The following is a 15,447-nucleotide window of genomic DNA, read 5'->3' as shown; positions in this document are numbered from 1 at the left end:
TCATTTAATTCTATCGCAGAAATAAATGTAAACAAGTAATTTATTTCAACAACAAATTCAAATCCATTGGTACAAATCATATGGAATCGTCGCAACTATTGTTGTCATAAAGTATTACAAATATTATGAACGTTATCTTATATTTAAATTAATGTTTTACTTTGATTTTAAATGTTTATGTTTGTAATAATAAAAAGGTACAATAATTCGTATATTTATTATTTCACAGAAATTTATATTTCACAGAGTTTCGACTGGAAAGTAGAAAATGGCGCTTTGAGACATTCACGTTCAAATTATTGAAAAGCAATTCAATTTCTCAATATTCTTCATTTCTATCCATCGATTTTTGTCTCCCTAGCAGATCTAAATAGATCAAGGCGGACTAAATTCCATGAAAAACATCCAGGCACACATTGCCAATTAAAAAGCCAATTTCCATCAGGCGGCCATCTGCTGACTTTTCGCCGCTAACTATAATGCATTTTCTGCAACGTATAAAAGCTTTCGTGACCACCAGCCTGAATACTGAGTTTATCCACAATTCTATTCTACCATGTTGCCACAAAGATTTCCCGGGGAAATTTGATTGCTTCCTACCTCCATGTGTACCTTCAACACTCATACAAATATTGACGCGCGATATCGCCGTCTCGTCGCTTCGTTCTCGCTGCCGACTCTAGCCGCGCTAGGCAAGCCGAGCGATAAACTAAATCGGTGCGTGCACGTTCACCGGCGCGATGCAATTAACAGCAGTTCACAGGGCTGCTCGACTGATCTAACGAGCTCTATCACCTACGCTTCGTAGCACGTCGCCGACGATAGTGTCAGCATTCCCGTACGATGATGCACCGACACGTCCGGAATCGACGAATGATATTTTTTTCTATTTTCTACGATCGAGATTCGACCGATGTGTTGGAGCAGGGCAAAAATTTTATAACGTGCGCAAAGACACGATATTATTTACTTCACGAACGATAATTATTTTATATAATCCATAAAAAAAAGTTGTTTATATTAATAAACAAATATTTATTGTTTTATTTATCATAAATCATTTTATCTCAAGATTTTATGTCGGCTTATTTACGACGATTTACAGTGCTTGACACTTTTTAAATTAAAATTGATAACTAAAAATATATAAAAGTGAAATGGAAGAAATTATTCTTTCTGCTCTTAGCATTTCTATTTTTTTTTTTTTTTTTTTTTTTTAAGTATGTGATAAATTTTAGAAGTGCATTCTTTTAAATGTAAGAAGCAATAATATGTCCTTTTTAAAATATGTCCTGTATTCTATATAAAGTTTATTCCTTTATAGGAAGAATTTGAGACGTATAATATATTATTTTATATAATTATTGTCTGAGAAAGAGGCAATTTTCTTTCTCCAGACGTTGTCTCATTGGACGTTGTCTCATCGTTGGACTCATAGCGCGAATATCTTCGGGCTAGTTGTCTCAGTGAGGATGTTTGCAATCTCAAGTAAAGATAAGATGACTGCTCAAACTGGACCGACCGCACGGAAGTCATTTGCGATTCCCAGAACGCGCGAGTTGACTCCCTTCTCGTCTAACTTTCAGCCGAAGTCTGGCGAGGAGACCCGGTGGGCGAAAAGAGAAGAACGCGTTATCGCCACGGATCTATGGTAACTGGTTTCCCTGCTGGCGCACTTAGGATAACTCACTGACTACCCGATAGTAGTGTACGTATAGTAGGCGCCAGCAACAGATAAGGGCGCAGTCTATAAATTAATTAGCGTAAGTCTATGGGATCTGAAAGCCGCATGCGCACGCTAGGAACCTAGCTAAATCTACATTAAGCCATCCCACCAAGCGGATGGGCGGAATTTACAGGTACGACATCGTCCGCTGCAGGTGCAGCGTTAGCTAAAGCGTTAAGAGGACACGCCTCCCATTTAACCCGTTATTATCGTATTCAGAGTCTTGAGATTATGAGTGACCAATGAATCCAAAACACGGGCCTTTCGAGGATTAATGATAACAAAAGAAATGATGCATGAAAATGCAATAATGAACCTGTTGTTTGAAAAAATGCTGGACATTTATGAAGATTATTATCTTCTCGTAAGACAATAATAATAATAATACTATTTAAAAAGGAAGTTTATAAAGAGACAAAGAAAAAAAATTAGAAAATAATAGACTTACAGTATTCAGTATATTTTATGTTTTAGATTAATGATGATGCATTTTGAAATTTGCAAAATTTGTTGAATAAAATAATGTTTGGAAAAGAACATTAATTATGTTGTTTAAAAATAATTTAAACATTTCATTAAGTTTTATATCTATTTAACAAAGAAAGAAAAAAGAACAGATACATATAAGAGTATGTGTATGTTGAGGGAGAGAGAGAGAGAGAGAGAGAGAGAGAGAGAGAGAGAGAGAGAGAAGGGAGAGAGAAGAGGATCGTTAAACAAATGCATGATTAAAATATTAAGATTTGTTTTCATTAAGATTTAACGTAACCTACGTTAAAAATTTAACGTAAAAACATGTGAAATTTTAAAATCGAGTGATTTTAAACACGATCTTGTAAATTATTACAACGTAATTTTTGTATGTTACTGCAGAAAGGTAAAGGTATCAAACTTATTACTTTGCAGTTACAATAAATTGTAAAAGCTTAAGCTTTTGCAGAATTTTCTCTCGTTTTATAAGCTGCTAAAAAGCATAAAGTGGAAGAAGAGCTGGAAGTATAATAGCATAATAAGAGGATTAACTTCGAATAATACGGCAAATCTTAACCCGCTGTATGACTTTTACATTGTGTGAGATACTATGCGCGCGATAATAACTTCAAGAAAGAAAACTTTGCAACAAGTCGCCTCAACCGCTAAAACAATTTTGCGTCATCTCGAGGGATGCTATCTGTATAACAGCTCCGAAGACACTTCTTAACGAAGACGAGGAAAATAAACCGGTCAAAAAGTCACAATGAGAAGCTGGAGATAAGAATCATCCGGCATTTCGATTATGACGATTCTCCTGAAAGAGGAATCTTTTAATAAGCATGAAACTTATAGCTCATGGAAGATATTACTCGATTCGATCCGTAATTCCGCCGTTATACGGTCGCGCGAACGATAAAAGTGAGAGGATGGCGACAAGTCACGATAAAACTTCAAACGAGACGGTTTTCCCGGCCACGTCAACGCGCCACGCGCGAGAAACGTGAGCGTCGTGGTCTTAACAATCGGACCGCTTTTCGAGAAACTTTTTCAATTTGTGCGAAAGTTTATAGTAATTTCCTGAGACGCCTGTTCACGGAACTTCGGCCCGTTTTGAGGAAGCTTGCGAGACGCAAAAGCGAATTGTCTGTGCCGGCCGAGCACCTTACTCCTGATTCTTCATCCTGGAGGACCAGGATGGTCGTCAAGCCGCCCTTTGTCGCCCGCGAGAATTGAGGTGCCACGCCTGGGATCTTATGAATATCTTATGAATGCATATAAGCCGCCACCACGGTATTACACGGTGTCGCCGTGTTTCCGGATAAGACCACTGAAAAATGGCCCTTCTTACTTATTTCACGAGCCCTTGATGGGACCGTTCCCGGATCGTCGTCTCGGAGCAACGTTTTCACTTTTTTGCGCGTTACACCCAAGCAGCTAATCTGCATTTAACACTACACAGCGATACTTTATCAAGCTGTTTATGTGAAATTCCGTTGCATTAAACAGACCAACCAGAAGGCACATTGAGAGACAAATAAATTGGTAACTGAATTCGGTTCTGAAGAACAGAACATTCTTAATCTTTGGAATTTATGATAGTTATTATTATGATAGTTATTATTATGATAGTTATTATTATGATAGTTATTATTTTATATAATAATTTATAATAATTTATAAATCACACAGGATTATTGTCACAGGATTATTGTCTCAAATTATCTATTAATACGATAGAAAATATTTCTAAATTTTCGCCACAAACCTGGTTATATACATAGCACTTTGATGTTTAAGCATGATTAAAATATGAAACATATTCTTTTAATTGGCGAAGACTGAAAGTTTTCTCAAGACATTTAACATTAGCACATCAATTTAATCTGTCAATGATAGCAGATAATAAAAAAAGATTGTATAAAAAGTCTTGCATATTTTTATTTATTAAAACATGTAAAAATTTTTGAAAATATGTTAATATTTCTTTTAGGATATTTATTGCTATTATTTTTTGCTATTTAATAAATTATGATTATTTTAATATTTTGACATTTTAATATTTTGACATTTTGAGTTATCTCTCTAAAACATAGATTAATGATTTAGTTAACACAAAATGGGAAAGAATTAATTTTGGACGTACGCATCGTATCGCGTACGTCTTTGATAAATGTCAACGAAAAAAAATGCATATGGATATGCAAGATTTCTTTTCGTTTCAGAAATAGAGAGAGGTAGAGGGAAAGAGAGTGAGAAACAGACAATGTGGATTATCTCGATTTGTATTGTACCCACGTCAAGATGGATCGATATCGCGGATGGTTCAAATTGATGGCAATACAATAAAAAGTCTACAACATACGAATGCTGGACGTAAAAGAAATGCGCGCTTTGCAATAGATGGAGCCGGATATTATTCCTACGTGGATGTAAAATGCATTCTGTTACTCGCGAGGGAGACATATTGCTGTTGTGACAAATATTAAGCACATTGAAGTCTGGCTTAATAACTTTTTTACTATCCTTAAATTAATTAAAAGATTTCGTATAACTGTAAACAACTAAATGTCAAATAGCTCTTCGTCTAGATTCTCGGATCGAATAATAAATCAAATCATATTATAAAAAACAAAAAAGCGATGAGTCGCGAGATGTGTAACGGATTATTTTAGCTTAGTTATTGAAAGCTTAAATAAGTTGCGCATATTTTACTTACCATCCTCTGCTATGACGAAGTGTAATATGCAAATTTTGGTTTCATCTTGTCCCACTTTTTTATCACGAAAAATAGATAAAAATTTTCTCTCAATAGAGATAAAAATTTTAATCTCCTCTAGGATACATACATAGATATTAGGTTTTCTTTAAAAGTTAAAAGAGAGCTTTAAGAAAATAAATTTATAATTGTTTATAATTATTTATATTGTTTTAATTTTTAAGATTTAAGATTTTTAAGATAAATTATGAAAGAAATATGAAAAAATAATATTTTTTATAAATGAAATATAGTAATTTTATATACATGTTGTTTAAATAAGTTGCTTAATAGACCTTGATATATATGAAAATGATATTTTTGTACATTGCATTCTGATGTGAACAAGAAGCTTAAATTACATTACGTTACATCAAAAGCACTTATCTGAGATATCCAAGCAGAGATCCAATCAAGAGTTGACACTTAGTGGTATAGTAAAGTTTTATGTTGTTGCTCGTTTCTTTTCGCATAAGGATGATATCGTCAATCACATGCGTGATCTTAAAAAATGATAACAATGGTAAATAAAATATTATACTATCTAATAAATATTATAATATTATAATATTATATAACCTTATAACTTATCCGTAATTATCTTGTGACGCATCCGCTTATTTTAGGAGTATTTTTATTTAAATGCGCAAGAAAAATAAAAATTTTTACTCCACATATAAGTTTTTTTTATTATCTTTAAATAAAATTAAATAATAAAATCTTTTTTTCAGTTATACTTGCATTTTATAATTTGTAAATACTCACACTACGCTAAGATTATCAATATCAAACACTAAGAAATCAAGAAAAAATATAGCATGTAATACTAAATTTTTAATACAACTAAATTTTTATAAAAAAAAAATTACTCAGTTTATGAAATTACACATATTTGATATTTCCTGCCATATCAACATATTTGCATTATATGACGACATAAATATATATTATATCGAAAAATAGAATATAAAAAATAAATAAGACATATAAAATCTATCATTAAATATATATTAAAGAGCGATATTATAAGCAGACATGTCATCTTTCTCCACAGACGTAATGACATCTCAGAGAACAATCAGAATTCTTGCTGTTCTCGCCTTAAAAGATAAAACCTCTTCGCGTGCACTCTATCAGTTTGTTGGACAATGGTGAACTCGGGTATCGGTGAGAAGCACTTCGTGATCGTCGAGACAGGGACAAGAATGGATTTCACGAGCTTTCGTCCAAGCGGATCTTATGAAAAGCTCAAAGAGGACCCCCCCCCCCTTTCTTTCCGTTTTCCGTGAATACGTGGCCACGCGTCTCGCTTGCGTAGCCTCGATAAAATCGCGCAAAGGTGTTGCGCTACCAGGGAGGAATAAATTTAAATATCCTCGCGGCCCTTTGATATGTTAACGAGAACCGTCGCTACGCAAGGAGCGATATTCTTTGACAGCGATTCTTTTCGCCAGCTCTTTTCCCTCCTGTCTCCTGTTCCGGCTAGTCTTGTCCCTCATCTATACATTATTTCACAGTCTCTGTGGCTTAGCCTATGCTTTTTTCCATCTCGTTTCTCTTCTCTTCTTCTGTCTCTATCGCTCTTTTTCCACCCCTCTCCTCCCGCTGGGTATCCCCGTGTGTAGCACGATTTATGTTTTCAGAGAACTCCTCGCTCCACCTGCGAACGAGTATATGCAAATACCATCGCGGAGAAAAGCTAACTAGTTTTTCGCGCTTTCGTCTTTTTCTCTTCTTTTCGTTTCCTTTCAAAAAATATTCAGTCGTTTATTTCTGTCGCAACCATTGCTTTTGTTATATTTTTTTTACGTTCTCTCTCTCTCTCTCTCTCTCTCTCTCTCTCTCTCTCTCTCTCTCTATCTATCTATCTATCTATCTATCTATCTATCTATCTTTTTCTTATCTGTCAATTCTCCTAAGAATTTAATTTATATTCAGCAATAAGATGTTAACAGGTTGTTAATTAAACATTTATTAATATTTAATGAAACGTTATTATATTATGTACACATAGTTGTGACAATCACAATTAAATGATTATTTTATTACACATTTCTTGCACCTGATTTTTAAACGAAAAATACTTCTAATCTTTGGATTAAATTTAATTCTACTTATTAACATTTTTTTCTTGATACAATTTGATATATTTATATTTTTTTATGTAATACATATTAACGCATGTACAAGTGACTCTCGGAGGTATCTCGTTTGAATATTTAAAGATCTCACCGCGATGCAGAACACAAAACGAAAGTTCACGAAACGCGTGCACAAGAATGTTGGAAGAAGAATGACAACGGGATTCGGTCCTTCGAAATTTTTTATTTCTCAGTAGCCAGAAGTCCCAGAGCAATTGTTTCGCCTTCTTCTTCGTCCTAATGTCTTGTTCTTCTTTCCTTTTTGATCCCTTTGTTTCTCTTTCTCGCACTCGAGTATTATTCCTTGTGCGCTCGTGACATTTCACAAGAATGTCTATTCGCGGTATATCCGGAACTCAGACGTGCTTGGCCTTTTTTCGGTTTTTTTACTCTCTTTTCTTGATGTAATCCGTACTTGTATAATTTGTAATTCCCTTGACACATCAATTTGTCATCTATCGCGTCCATTTAATTATTTCGAATTCTTAATAAAAAGTAAATTTAAAAATTTATATTTGTAATAATTAGCACAAATTTGATATCGATAAAAAGTTTTAAATACAGTCAGATTTGAAAAATTTTCCGATTCGTCATTTTGTCTATCGACAATTTATCGCTATTAATATAAATATTAATAAAAATTGTGTCAATCATAGAACATCCTTTTTCTCACTCACATGGGTAATAATTGAATATTCAAAATTCATCTCGTTGATGGACTACAAATCGCTCGCACAAATATGAAAAATAATAATATTGACTTACTATCAGTGATGAATAAGATTAACAAATATATTTATGTTGAGAAATATGCTTAAAAAATATTTAATATTAAATACATCTGTAAAATTCTTGCAATAATTGGTATAAATGCATCGAAATTATAAAACATTTTCTATTACTATAATAATTAAACGAGCGTATGATGATACATTGTAATATTCATTGCCTTAATGAGATAAGTAAAAGACGTTGCAAAAATAGTACCTTAAAAAGTAGTACGATTGCGTATAAAATTACTTTTCTCACTCTTTAAATTTAACAGCTTTAATATTATTTCGATGAGTTTAAATATAAAATATGAAAATTTTCTGAAAATTTGAAAATTCTGAAGCTACGATATTAAAGTATTTAACTAAGTTTTATTACAATAATATTTTTATCAAAAATAATATTTTTTTAAATTGAATTTTGGAAGTATAAAACGAAGAAATAAGATTCGACGAAATAAATCTCGCATAAACGCTTTAAAGTTATTTTAAACTTTATTTATTGAAGAATGACATTTGTTTTCGTCAAATATGTTTTAAATTGACTTGTCTCATTCATGTATAATCAATATAGGTAACATTCAATTTAATTGCTTGGGAAATGAAAACCGCTTCGATACAATTAAATAAGCAATATTTCTGTTGGTTGAGAGTTATGTTTGATTTCCATATCTATACAATTTCAATGTTTTATTATCAATACATTGTTGCAACAATCAGTCGGGTACAAGAGACATGGAAATGCAACCATTATTCGTGTTGGCATTTGAGTTACATTCAATAGTACGATATATAAACTTGATAATTTGACGCTACTTTTAATATAATGACAATGCATTAACGGTTCATGAACGGTAATATAATTAAATAGTTATTGCGTATTGACGAAGCGAGTTGGAAATATCTCTAGTTTGTGTCACTATTCTTGGAAACATTTTCAGAAGTTAGCAGAAAATTTAAAGGAAAATAGATCTCTCACGTGAACGGAAAAAGTCTCTCTCAAGTCTTAGAAAATGCTTATATATGTCGCATACAGAAAAAAAATGCTATATAAAGATAATTAGATAACGAGTTTTAATTACTTAATTATGAAAAAATGTGACAAAAAGTAATGAGAAATCTTAATAATATTATCTTAATTATATTACGATTTAGCATAAATAATGGTATAATTTTTTTTAATTTAGAGACTTTGTAATGTAATTTAATGTTATAAATGAAGATTAAAACATATATATATATATATATATATATATATATATATATATATATGAACATCAATATTTTTAGAATTAAAAAAAGTTTATAATATCCATATTTTTGCTTTGTTAAATATTTAAAAGTAAATAATTCTAATATATATATTTTTCAGGATTAATCTTGAATATTATTGTTTGTCACCATTTATAAAGGATATTTCATTCTCTCTTTTTCTCTCTCTCTCTCTTCTTTTCTTTGTCAAAACGAATTATTAATATCAAGATAAGAAAATGTTTTGTTTTTTCAAGGAAAATGACATTGGCTATTTTTGCGACAAAATATTGATGTTTTCTCTTGAAAAATGTCATATACCGTCCAAAAGCCGATAATGCACCAGGCTGTATCGTTTATGCGCGTTGGAAAAACTATCGAGCTGTCCTGCGATATCGCAGAGATCCGGGATAAGGGAATCAGAAAATATTTTTCGATAGAGTCAATGTAAAACTACGTGGAATAAAAATGCTGCTCGTGATCATATCTATGTGCGTGTATGTGTGTACACACACACACACACACACACACACACACACATGTATTATATACGTATACATAGATATGATCACGAGCAGCATTTTTATTCTTATTAATATATAGAAACTATTTTAATAAGAAACTTGGATATCGAGATCCGCTCGAGTGAGATAAATTTTACTTTTCATATAAATATGGTTTAAATATTGCAATTCGTAAAGTAACAATACAAATGTTATTAATAAAATGATAATAAATGTATAATGTAGCGACAAATATGTGGTAGGAAAGCGCGTTATTTATTAATATGGCGAGTCACTGAAAAAGTAATCTGCTCTCATGGTAGAGACTTGCCTTCATAGCAAGATAGCCGAAAACCAATAACGCTGAAAATTGACTATATCATCTGCACTCAGGGCGGCGGGAAAAATGATCGGCCCGTTGATATTGCGCCCATGATACTCAATATCGCTTTTCCCACTCGCAGTTAACATGTATCTTGATAAAGTGGAATTGAGCCATACAGAAATAAAGTTTAAGAATATATATGAGAATAAAGTTTAATAAAAAAAATTGTTCTTAAATATTTCTAATAACTTGAGATAATCGGTGATAAAAAATAATAGTAACGAACATTAATTATATTAAACAAATAATCTCAATAATTATGTAATGCAAATTATTTTTTAATAAGATTATATATTACGCATATTTTAAAGCACAATTATTGTTTTTCTCGGATCATTTTAAACAGCAAATTAAAAATCGTACACAGTAAACAGTACAAAAAAAATCGAAAAAAAGAGAATTATATTAAAGCTGCAGTTTATTCAAAAAATATAATGCCTTTCTGTCATTCTTCATATTTATTCCTAAACGAGAATATTACGTATAATGAAAACAAATGAAAGAAATATTTTATGTACTTTTATTTTTCAATATAATCTCCATGTGCATTGTGTAAGCTTATTTTACCGCAAATATAAGTGGATGGATATTTTTATATTAAAAAAATATGTAGACAGAAAATCTCTTTTAACCATGCATACTTTTTATATTTTTTATGTGTATAAAAATATTCTATAAAAATATATCTATCTCTGATGACAAAATAAGAAATCAAAATAATGAGAAATCCTCTCATTTCCATATTTCTTATATATTTTGCATTTTATATTGCATTTCTGTATTATAAGTATACTCGGAAGGAAATTAAAATAAGTAACAATATATTATACAAACGTAGTAAATAAAAATATGTAGGTTATAGAAACTTCTTATGTATTTTGTTACTTTTTACATACGTAAATTATTTCAAGTTTTTTTTTTATGAAATTTACCTATCTAATCATATACATATTTTTAATTTTTAAATCCAGTATTATCACATTGCACTTTTACGTCTTTTCTCGGACTTTGTATTCGTGCACAGGACTTTCCATCTGAATGCATTTGGCTGCACGTTGCCGTGTATTATTTTCAGCTTGCGTGTGCACGTCGTACCCCTTAATCATCAGTATCATCCGCATTGAGATACCTTGAACGTCAACTTCGCTTCACCAGTTTCGCAATATTCCCCTGATGGGGAAAATCGTTGCTTTTCGCACTGAGAATGATAGCTAAATGTATGCGCTCTCCCCCCCCCTCTCTCTCTCTCTCTCTCTCTCCCTCCCTCCCCCTCTCCCTCTCTCCCCCCCCACTTCCATTTTTTTCTTTATTTTTCTCCATTTTACAAAACGACAAATTGATATTTTCAGTAACGACCTAAGCTAGATTTAGAGCGAAATATCGAGCATAGTCATGCGAGATACATTTGACGCTGGCACAATAGCAAATTCTTGGCGAAAGTTCGCGGTGCAGCGAAATGGGACTTGATTGTTCCGCGCGTTTTCCAATTAATCCGTCGCTCCTATCCTCGCGCCATGTCGCCTTTAACTTTCGACGTGAATAAGTCGTTGCGAAACTCGTTATGACAAATGTTTAGTACTTCGCTTTGAAAGGAGGAAGTTTAGTGTAGTTGATGCAATGTATGCGAGTAAAGGCTAAATATAATTTGTTATACTTAAAAAAGAAAAAACTTATTGTATATTTAAAGCAGAACAATGATACACTATTGTTTCAGCACAAAATATCTCTACAGGAAATGTCCAAATTCTTCTATTATAGTCTATTAATTTATGTTGTATTGTAATTATTATTTTAGAAATATGCCAATGTTTTTTTTGACTGAAAGTGTTATGAACAAAAGCAATATTTGCTTAAAATTTTTCTGGACAATTATTTGAATTATTTAAGCAAATATTTTAAACAATTGATGAACAATATGTTATCTCTGTCCTTTATCTTTTTATAACTTGAGATGTAGAGATCACGTTTACACAAAGAGATACATTTTATGTAAACTTTGACGATTGACAACATAAGTCTTATTGAGACTATCCATTTTTCTTGTTGCAGTTTGGATAGAGATCAGCCGTTTACGTTCCAGCTTGGTGTTGGACAAGTTATTAAGGGTTGGGATCAAGGCCTCTTGGATATGTGCGTAGGCGAGAGGAGGAAGCTGACGATACCACCTGAGCTTGGATATGGTGAAAAGGGTGCTGGAAATGTTATTCCTGGTGGTAAGATAATATTTTACTATTTCATTTTTTAATTTTATTTAACATATAATATTAATAATGTAGTACTTAATTATAATATATTTACATTGAAAATTGAACACGTCGCACAACCATACATCAACCATAAATATTATATAAGTTGATACATATTTATGAAATAATTTATTATATTTTGAATTTTAATCTCTTCTTTGAAATAAACTTTTATTAATGAAATAAATCATATGATAAAATATGTGTATTATATGATGATTATATCTAAAAATACATTTTAACTATTTTTCTTATTATATTAATATGATAAATTGATAAATATATTGCATCATATTTTATTTACATTTTATAAAACAATTTTAAATAACATTTATTTACGCGATGTTAAATAAATAATACGCGATGTTAATTAAATATATAATATAATTAAATAAAGGACATTACATACATTGCAAAATATAAAAACTTTAGCTTTTATTTGTCCTGCATAAAATTTATTAAATAAAATTAATTCAGTAATTATTAATTAATAATTTTATAAAAACTTTATAAAAACTTTTTAGTTTAGCAATTTTTTATATCATGAAAGAACTAGATTTATTAATTTAATTTTATATAAATAATATAAATAATTTTATATAATAGATAGAATAAAATTCTTTATACGTATTACGTTATATCTTTTTTTCTTTTTATATATATTTATATATATTATATATATTTTATATATATTATGTAGATTGCTATTACATTTTATATTACAGAAGTCTTTATATCATAATGAACAGTTACCGAAAATTAAATATGCTTTAAAATATATAATATATATAATATTTTATATATTTTTGATACAAAGAAGTAACTACACGAAGTTATACATACATGTCTTTAAGCCAGTACATTTTTTGCATATTTAATTTGCTAGGAATTAATAAAATTATAAAATGCTCACAAATTAATAATAAATGCTGTAATTTTGCTACTTTTCTCGCTCGCTATGCAGTTATTTTTAATTGTCCCGAATTTCTCTGCCAATCGAGACACATGCCAATAGATAGATGTATATTCGACAATCAACCGGACTGTAGTGGTGTACATCGCTATTAAAAGGCGTCGCGCTGACATGGGCATTTTTTAAATTACACATGGGACCGTTTTTACGCGCGCGAGAGGATTAGCGAGAAATCGGCGCTGAATAGGGGGTGCTGGACAGCTCGATACAAGGGTAGTCGTTAGTAGCAGAATCGAAGTCAAAAATGCAATTGCACGGAAATCCAATAAAGCATTAAATTGAGCATCGTTGCCCAGCTCTCGGCAATGGCGGGATCAACAGTGTGATGAACGACTCACCTCTTTCGCAGAACCCTCTCGCGTGGATAAATCGCCTGTTACGCTCCAGTCTCTCTGTTTATTTTTTTAATTATTTTTTAAATACGTAATCTCTCCATCGAATTTATTCAAAATCGATATGTACTTTAACTGGTTAAATTATAATAGTCTCACAAATCCGTAATTATTGCGTTTTCACTTAATATCATTGTATTATCACTTTTTGACTAATTACACACACATATATATTTTATCATTAAAACATTAAAATGTATAATAACAATTAACTAACAATAAAATTTATTTATTTTTGCATATAAATAGTATATTTGCATAAACATTTCTATAAAAAGCAAGAAAAAGTTATTGAATATTGAATGTACTATGAACGCTATATATAATTGTAATTCTATAATCTAATCTTGGTTCATATTTGCTACATGATAGTACGTTAAATGTACATGTTAAATTTTTGTATCATTTGGCGAATTATTACCATTGAAACGTCTATTCCCCCCAGAAATACGATGATAAAGAAGACTAGAGGGAAACGCGAGGATTGGAATATTCCTCCTCCCCCCCAAAATGCTATCATCCCTCTCCATTTCTCACGTCCAATTTCCACGGCGACAGTGGCTGTTACACCGGACGGCGCATTATTATTCGCCGTATTAATTTCACTCGTTTAAGTAGTGAATAATTAAGCGCCATATTTCATTAGGGCCAGCTTAATCGCGACGGGACCATCCATAATTAATGGCTGGACGTGCCGAGCGCGCGGATGCATTCTCTCTCTCTCGCACCGAACACTTCGTTAGCCCCACCCCGGCCGAATTTGCTGGTCATTGTTATTTCGGATATCTATAGGCACCATTATTGGCGATCGAATTTCCGTATGCGTTATTATCATTCAGCCGTGTACAGATATCCACGCACATGTGTACATGTGCTTATAATTACTTTTAAGTTATTTCATTATTTTAAATTTAATAATCTATTTTATAAACTTTTTTGCTATTGCTAATATCTCCAAATGTATCGAATATCTCATCTGGATAAGTTGTCGCATTTTATTACAATTATTATGATTGACGAAGTGTAAATATATCGTGCTTTGATAGAAGTACAATTTATTTATTATTTTAGAACGATTATTTCCATTATATTATTATTTTTTATATGTTTTATTGAATTATTTTATTTTTCTTTTTACGAAAATTTTAAATAAAATATTTAACACACGTCTCTCTTTCTCTCTTTCTAATTTAATTTCTAAAATATCATATTAGAAATATAAAAGATATTTGATATGTATTATGATGAAAGATAAAATATCTCAATATCTCAAAATACTTGTACTTTATTGATTTATCGAAGATATTAAATTAAGAAATGAAATTGTCAATTCAATGTATGTCAAAGAATGTATTTTTAGTAATATATAAAAGATATAGTAATTCAATTAATAAGTTAATGAAGGGATAAGTTAATGTATAATAAGACTTGTATGACAGCTATTTTGTTACAATTCGATTTTCTCTTTTATATACATTTTGCATTTTTTTTAGTATTTCTATCTTTTTATTTCTATTTTTTTTTATTTATCACTATTGTTCTTATAATTAAATTTCGTTTATCTTACAAATATTTTTATTATATCTTTGCATATGCAAATACATTTGTCAATTTTTTCGATTTGTCACCCTATGCATATGGTTTTCATATTTTTCATGTATATCCAAAAGCGTAAAAAGCTTTGTGTCTGACAGCGTTAGAGATCGATGCGCTCTAAAAATGATTTATGAGTATTTGCCAAATCGTGATTAATAGTATTTGTAAAAAATGGATATATTTCTCTTTCCCCTATCTTATATCATATTTAAGATATTAAAAGCTAACGGAGCAT

At 30.9% G+C, this 15,447-nt stretch overlaps 1 protein-coding gene across 2 annotated transcripts in view; it reads left to right on the top strand.

The window, feature by feature from the left end:
• Window positions 1-15,447, top strand: part of Fkbp14 (peptidyl-prolyl cis-trans isomerase Fkb14) — a 56,489-nt gene that overhangs the window by 38,201 nt on the left and 2,841 nt on the right. For both annotated transcript variants that reach the window (XM_011638606.3, XM_011638607.3), the window contains exon 2: window positions 12,055-12,218. In XM_011638606.3, the coding sequence (XP_011636908.1) occupies window positions 12,055-12,218 (164 nt within the window). The remainder of the gene's footprint in view (window positions 1-12,054; window positions 12,219-15,447) is intronic.

Source organism: Pogonomyrmex barbatus, unplaced genomic scaffold (genome assembly GCF_055798465.1).
Source record: "Pogonomyrmex barbatus isolate J1 unplaced genomic scaffold, ASM5579846v1 scaffold20, whole genome shotgun sequence".
NCBI lineage: Eukaryota > Metazoa > Arthropoda > Insecta > Hymenoptera > Formicidae > Pogonomyrmex > Pogonomyrmex barbatus.
This window is presented reverse-complemented; position numbering and strand designations above follow the sequence as displayed.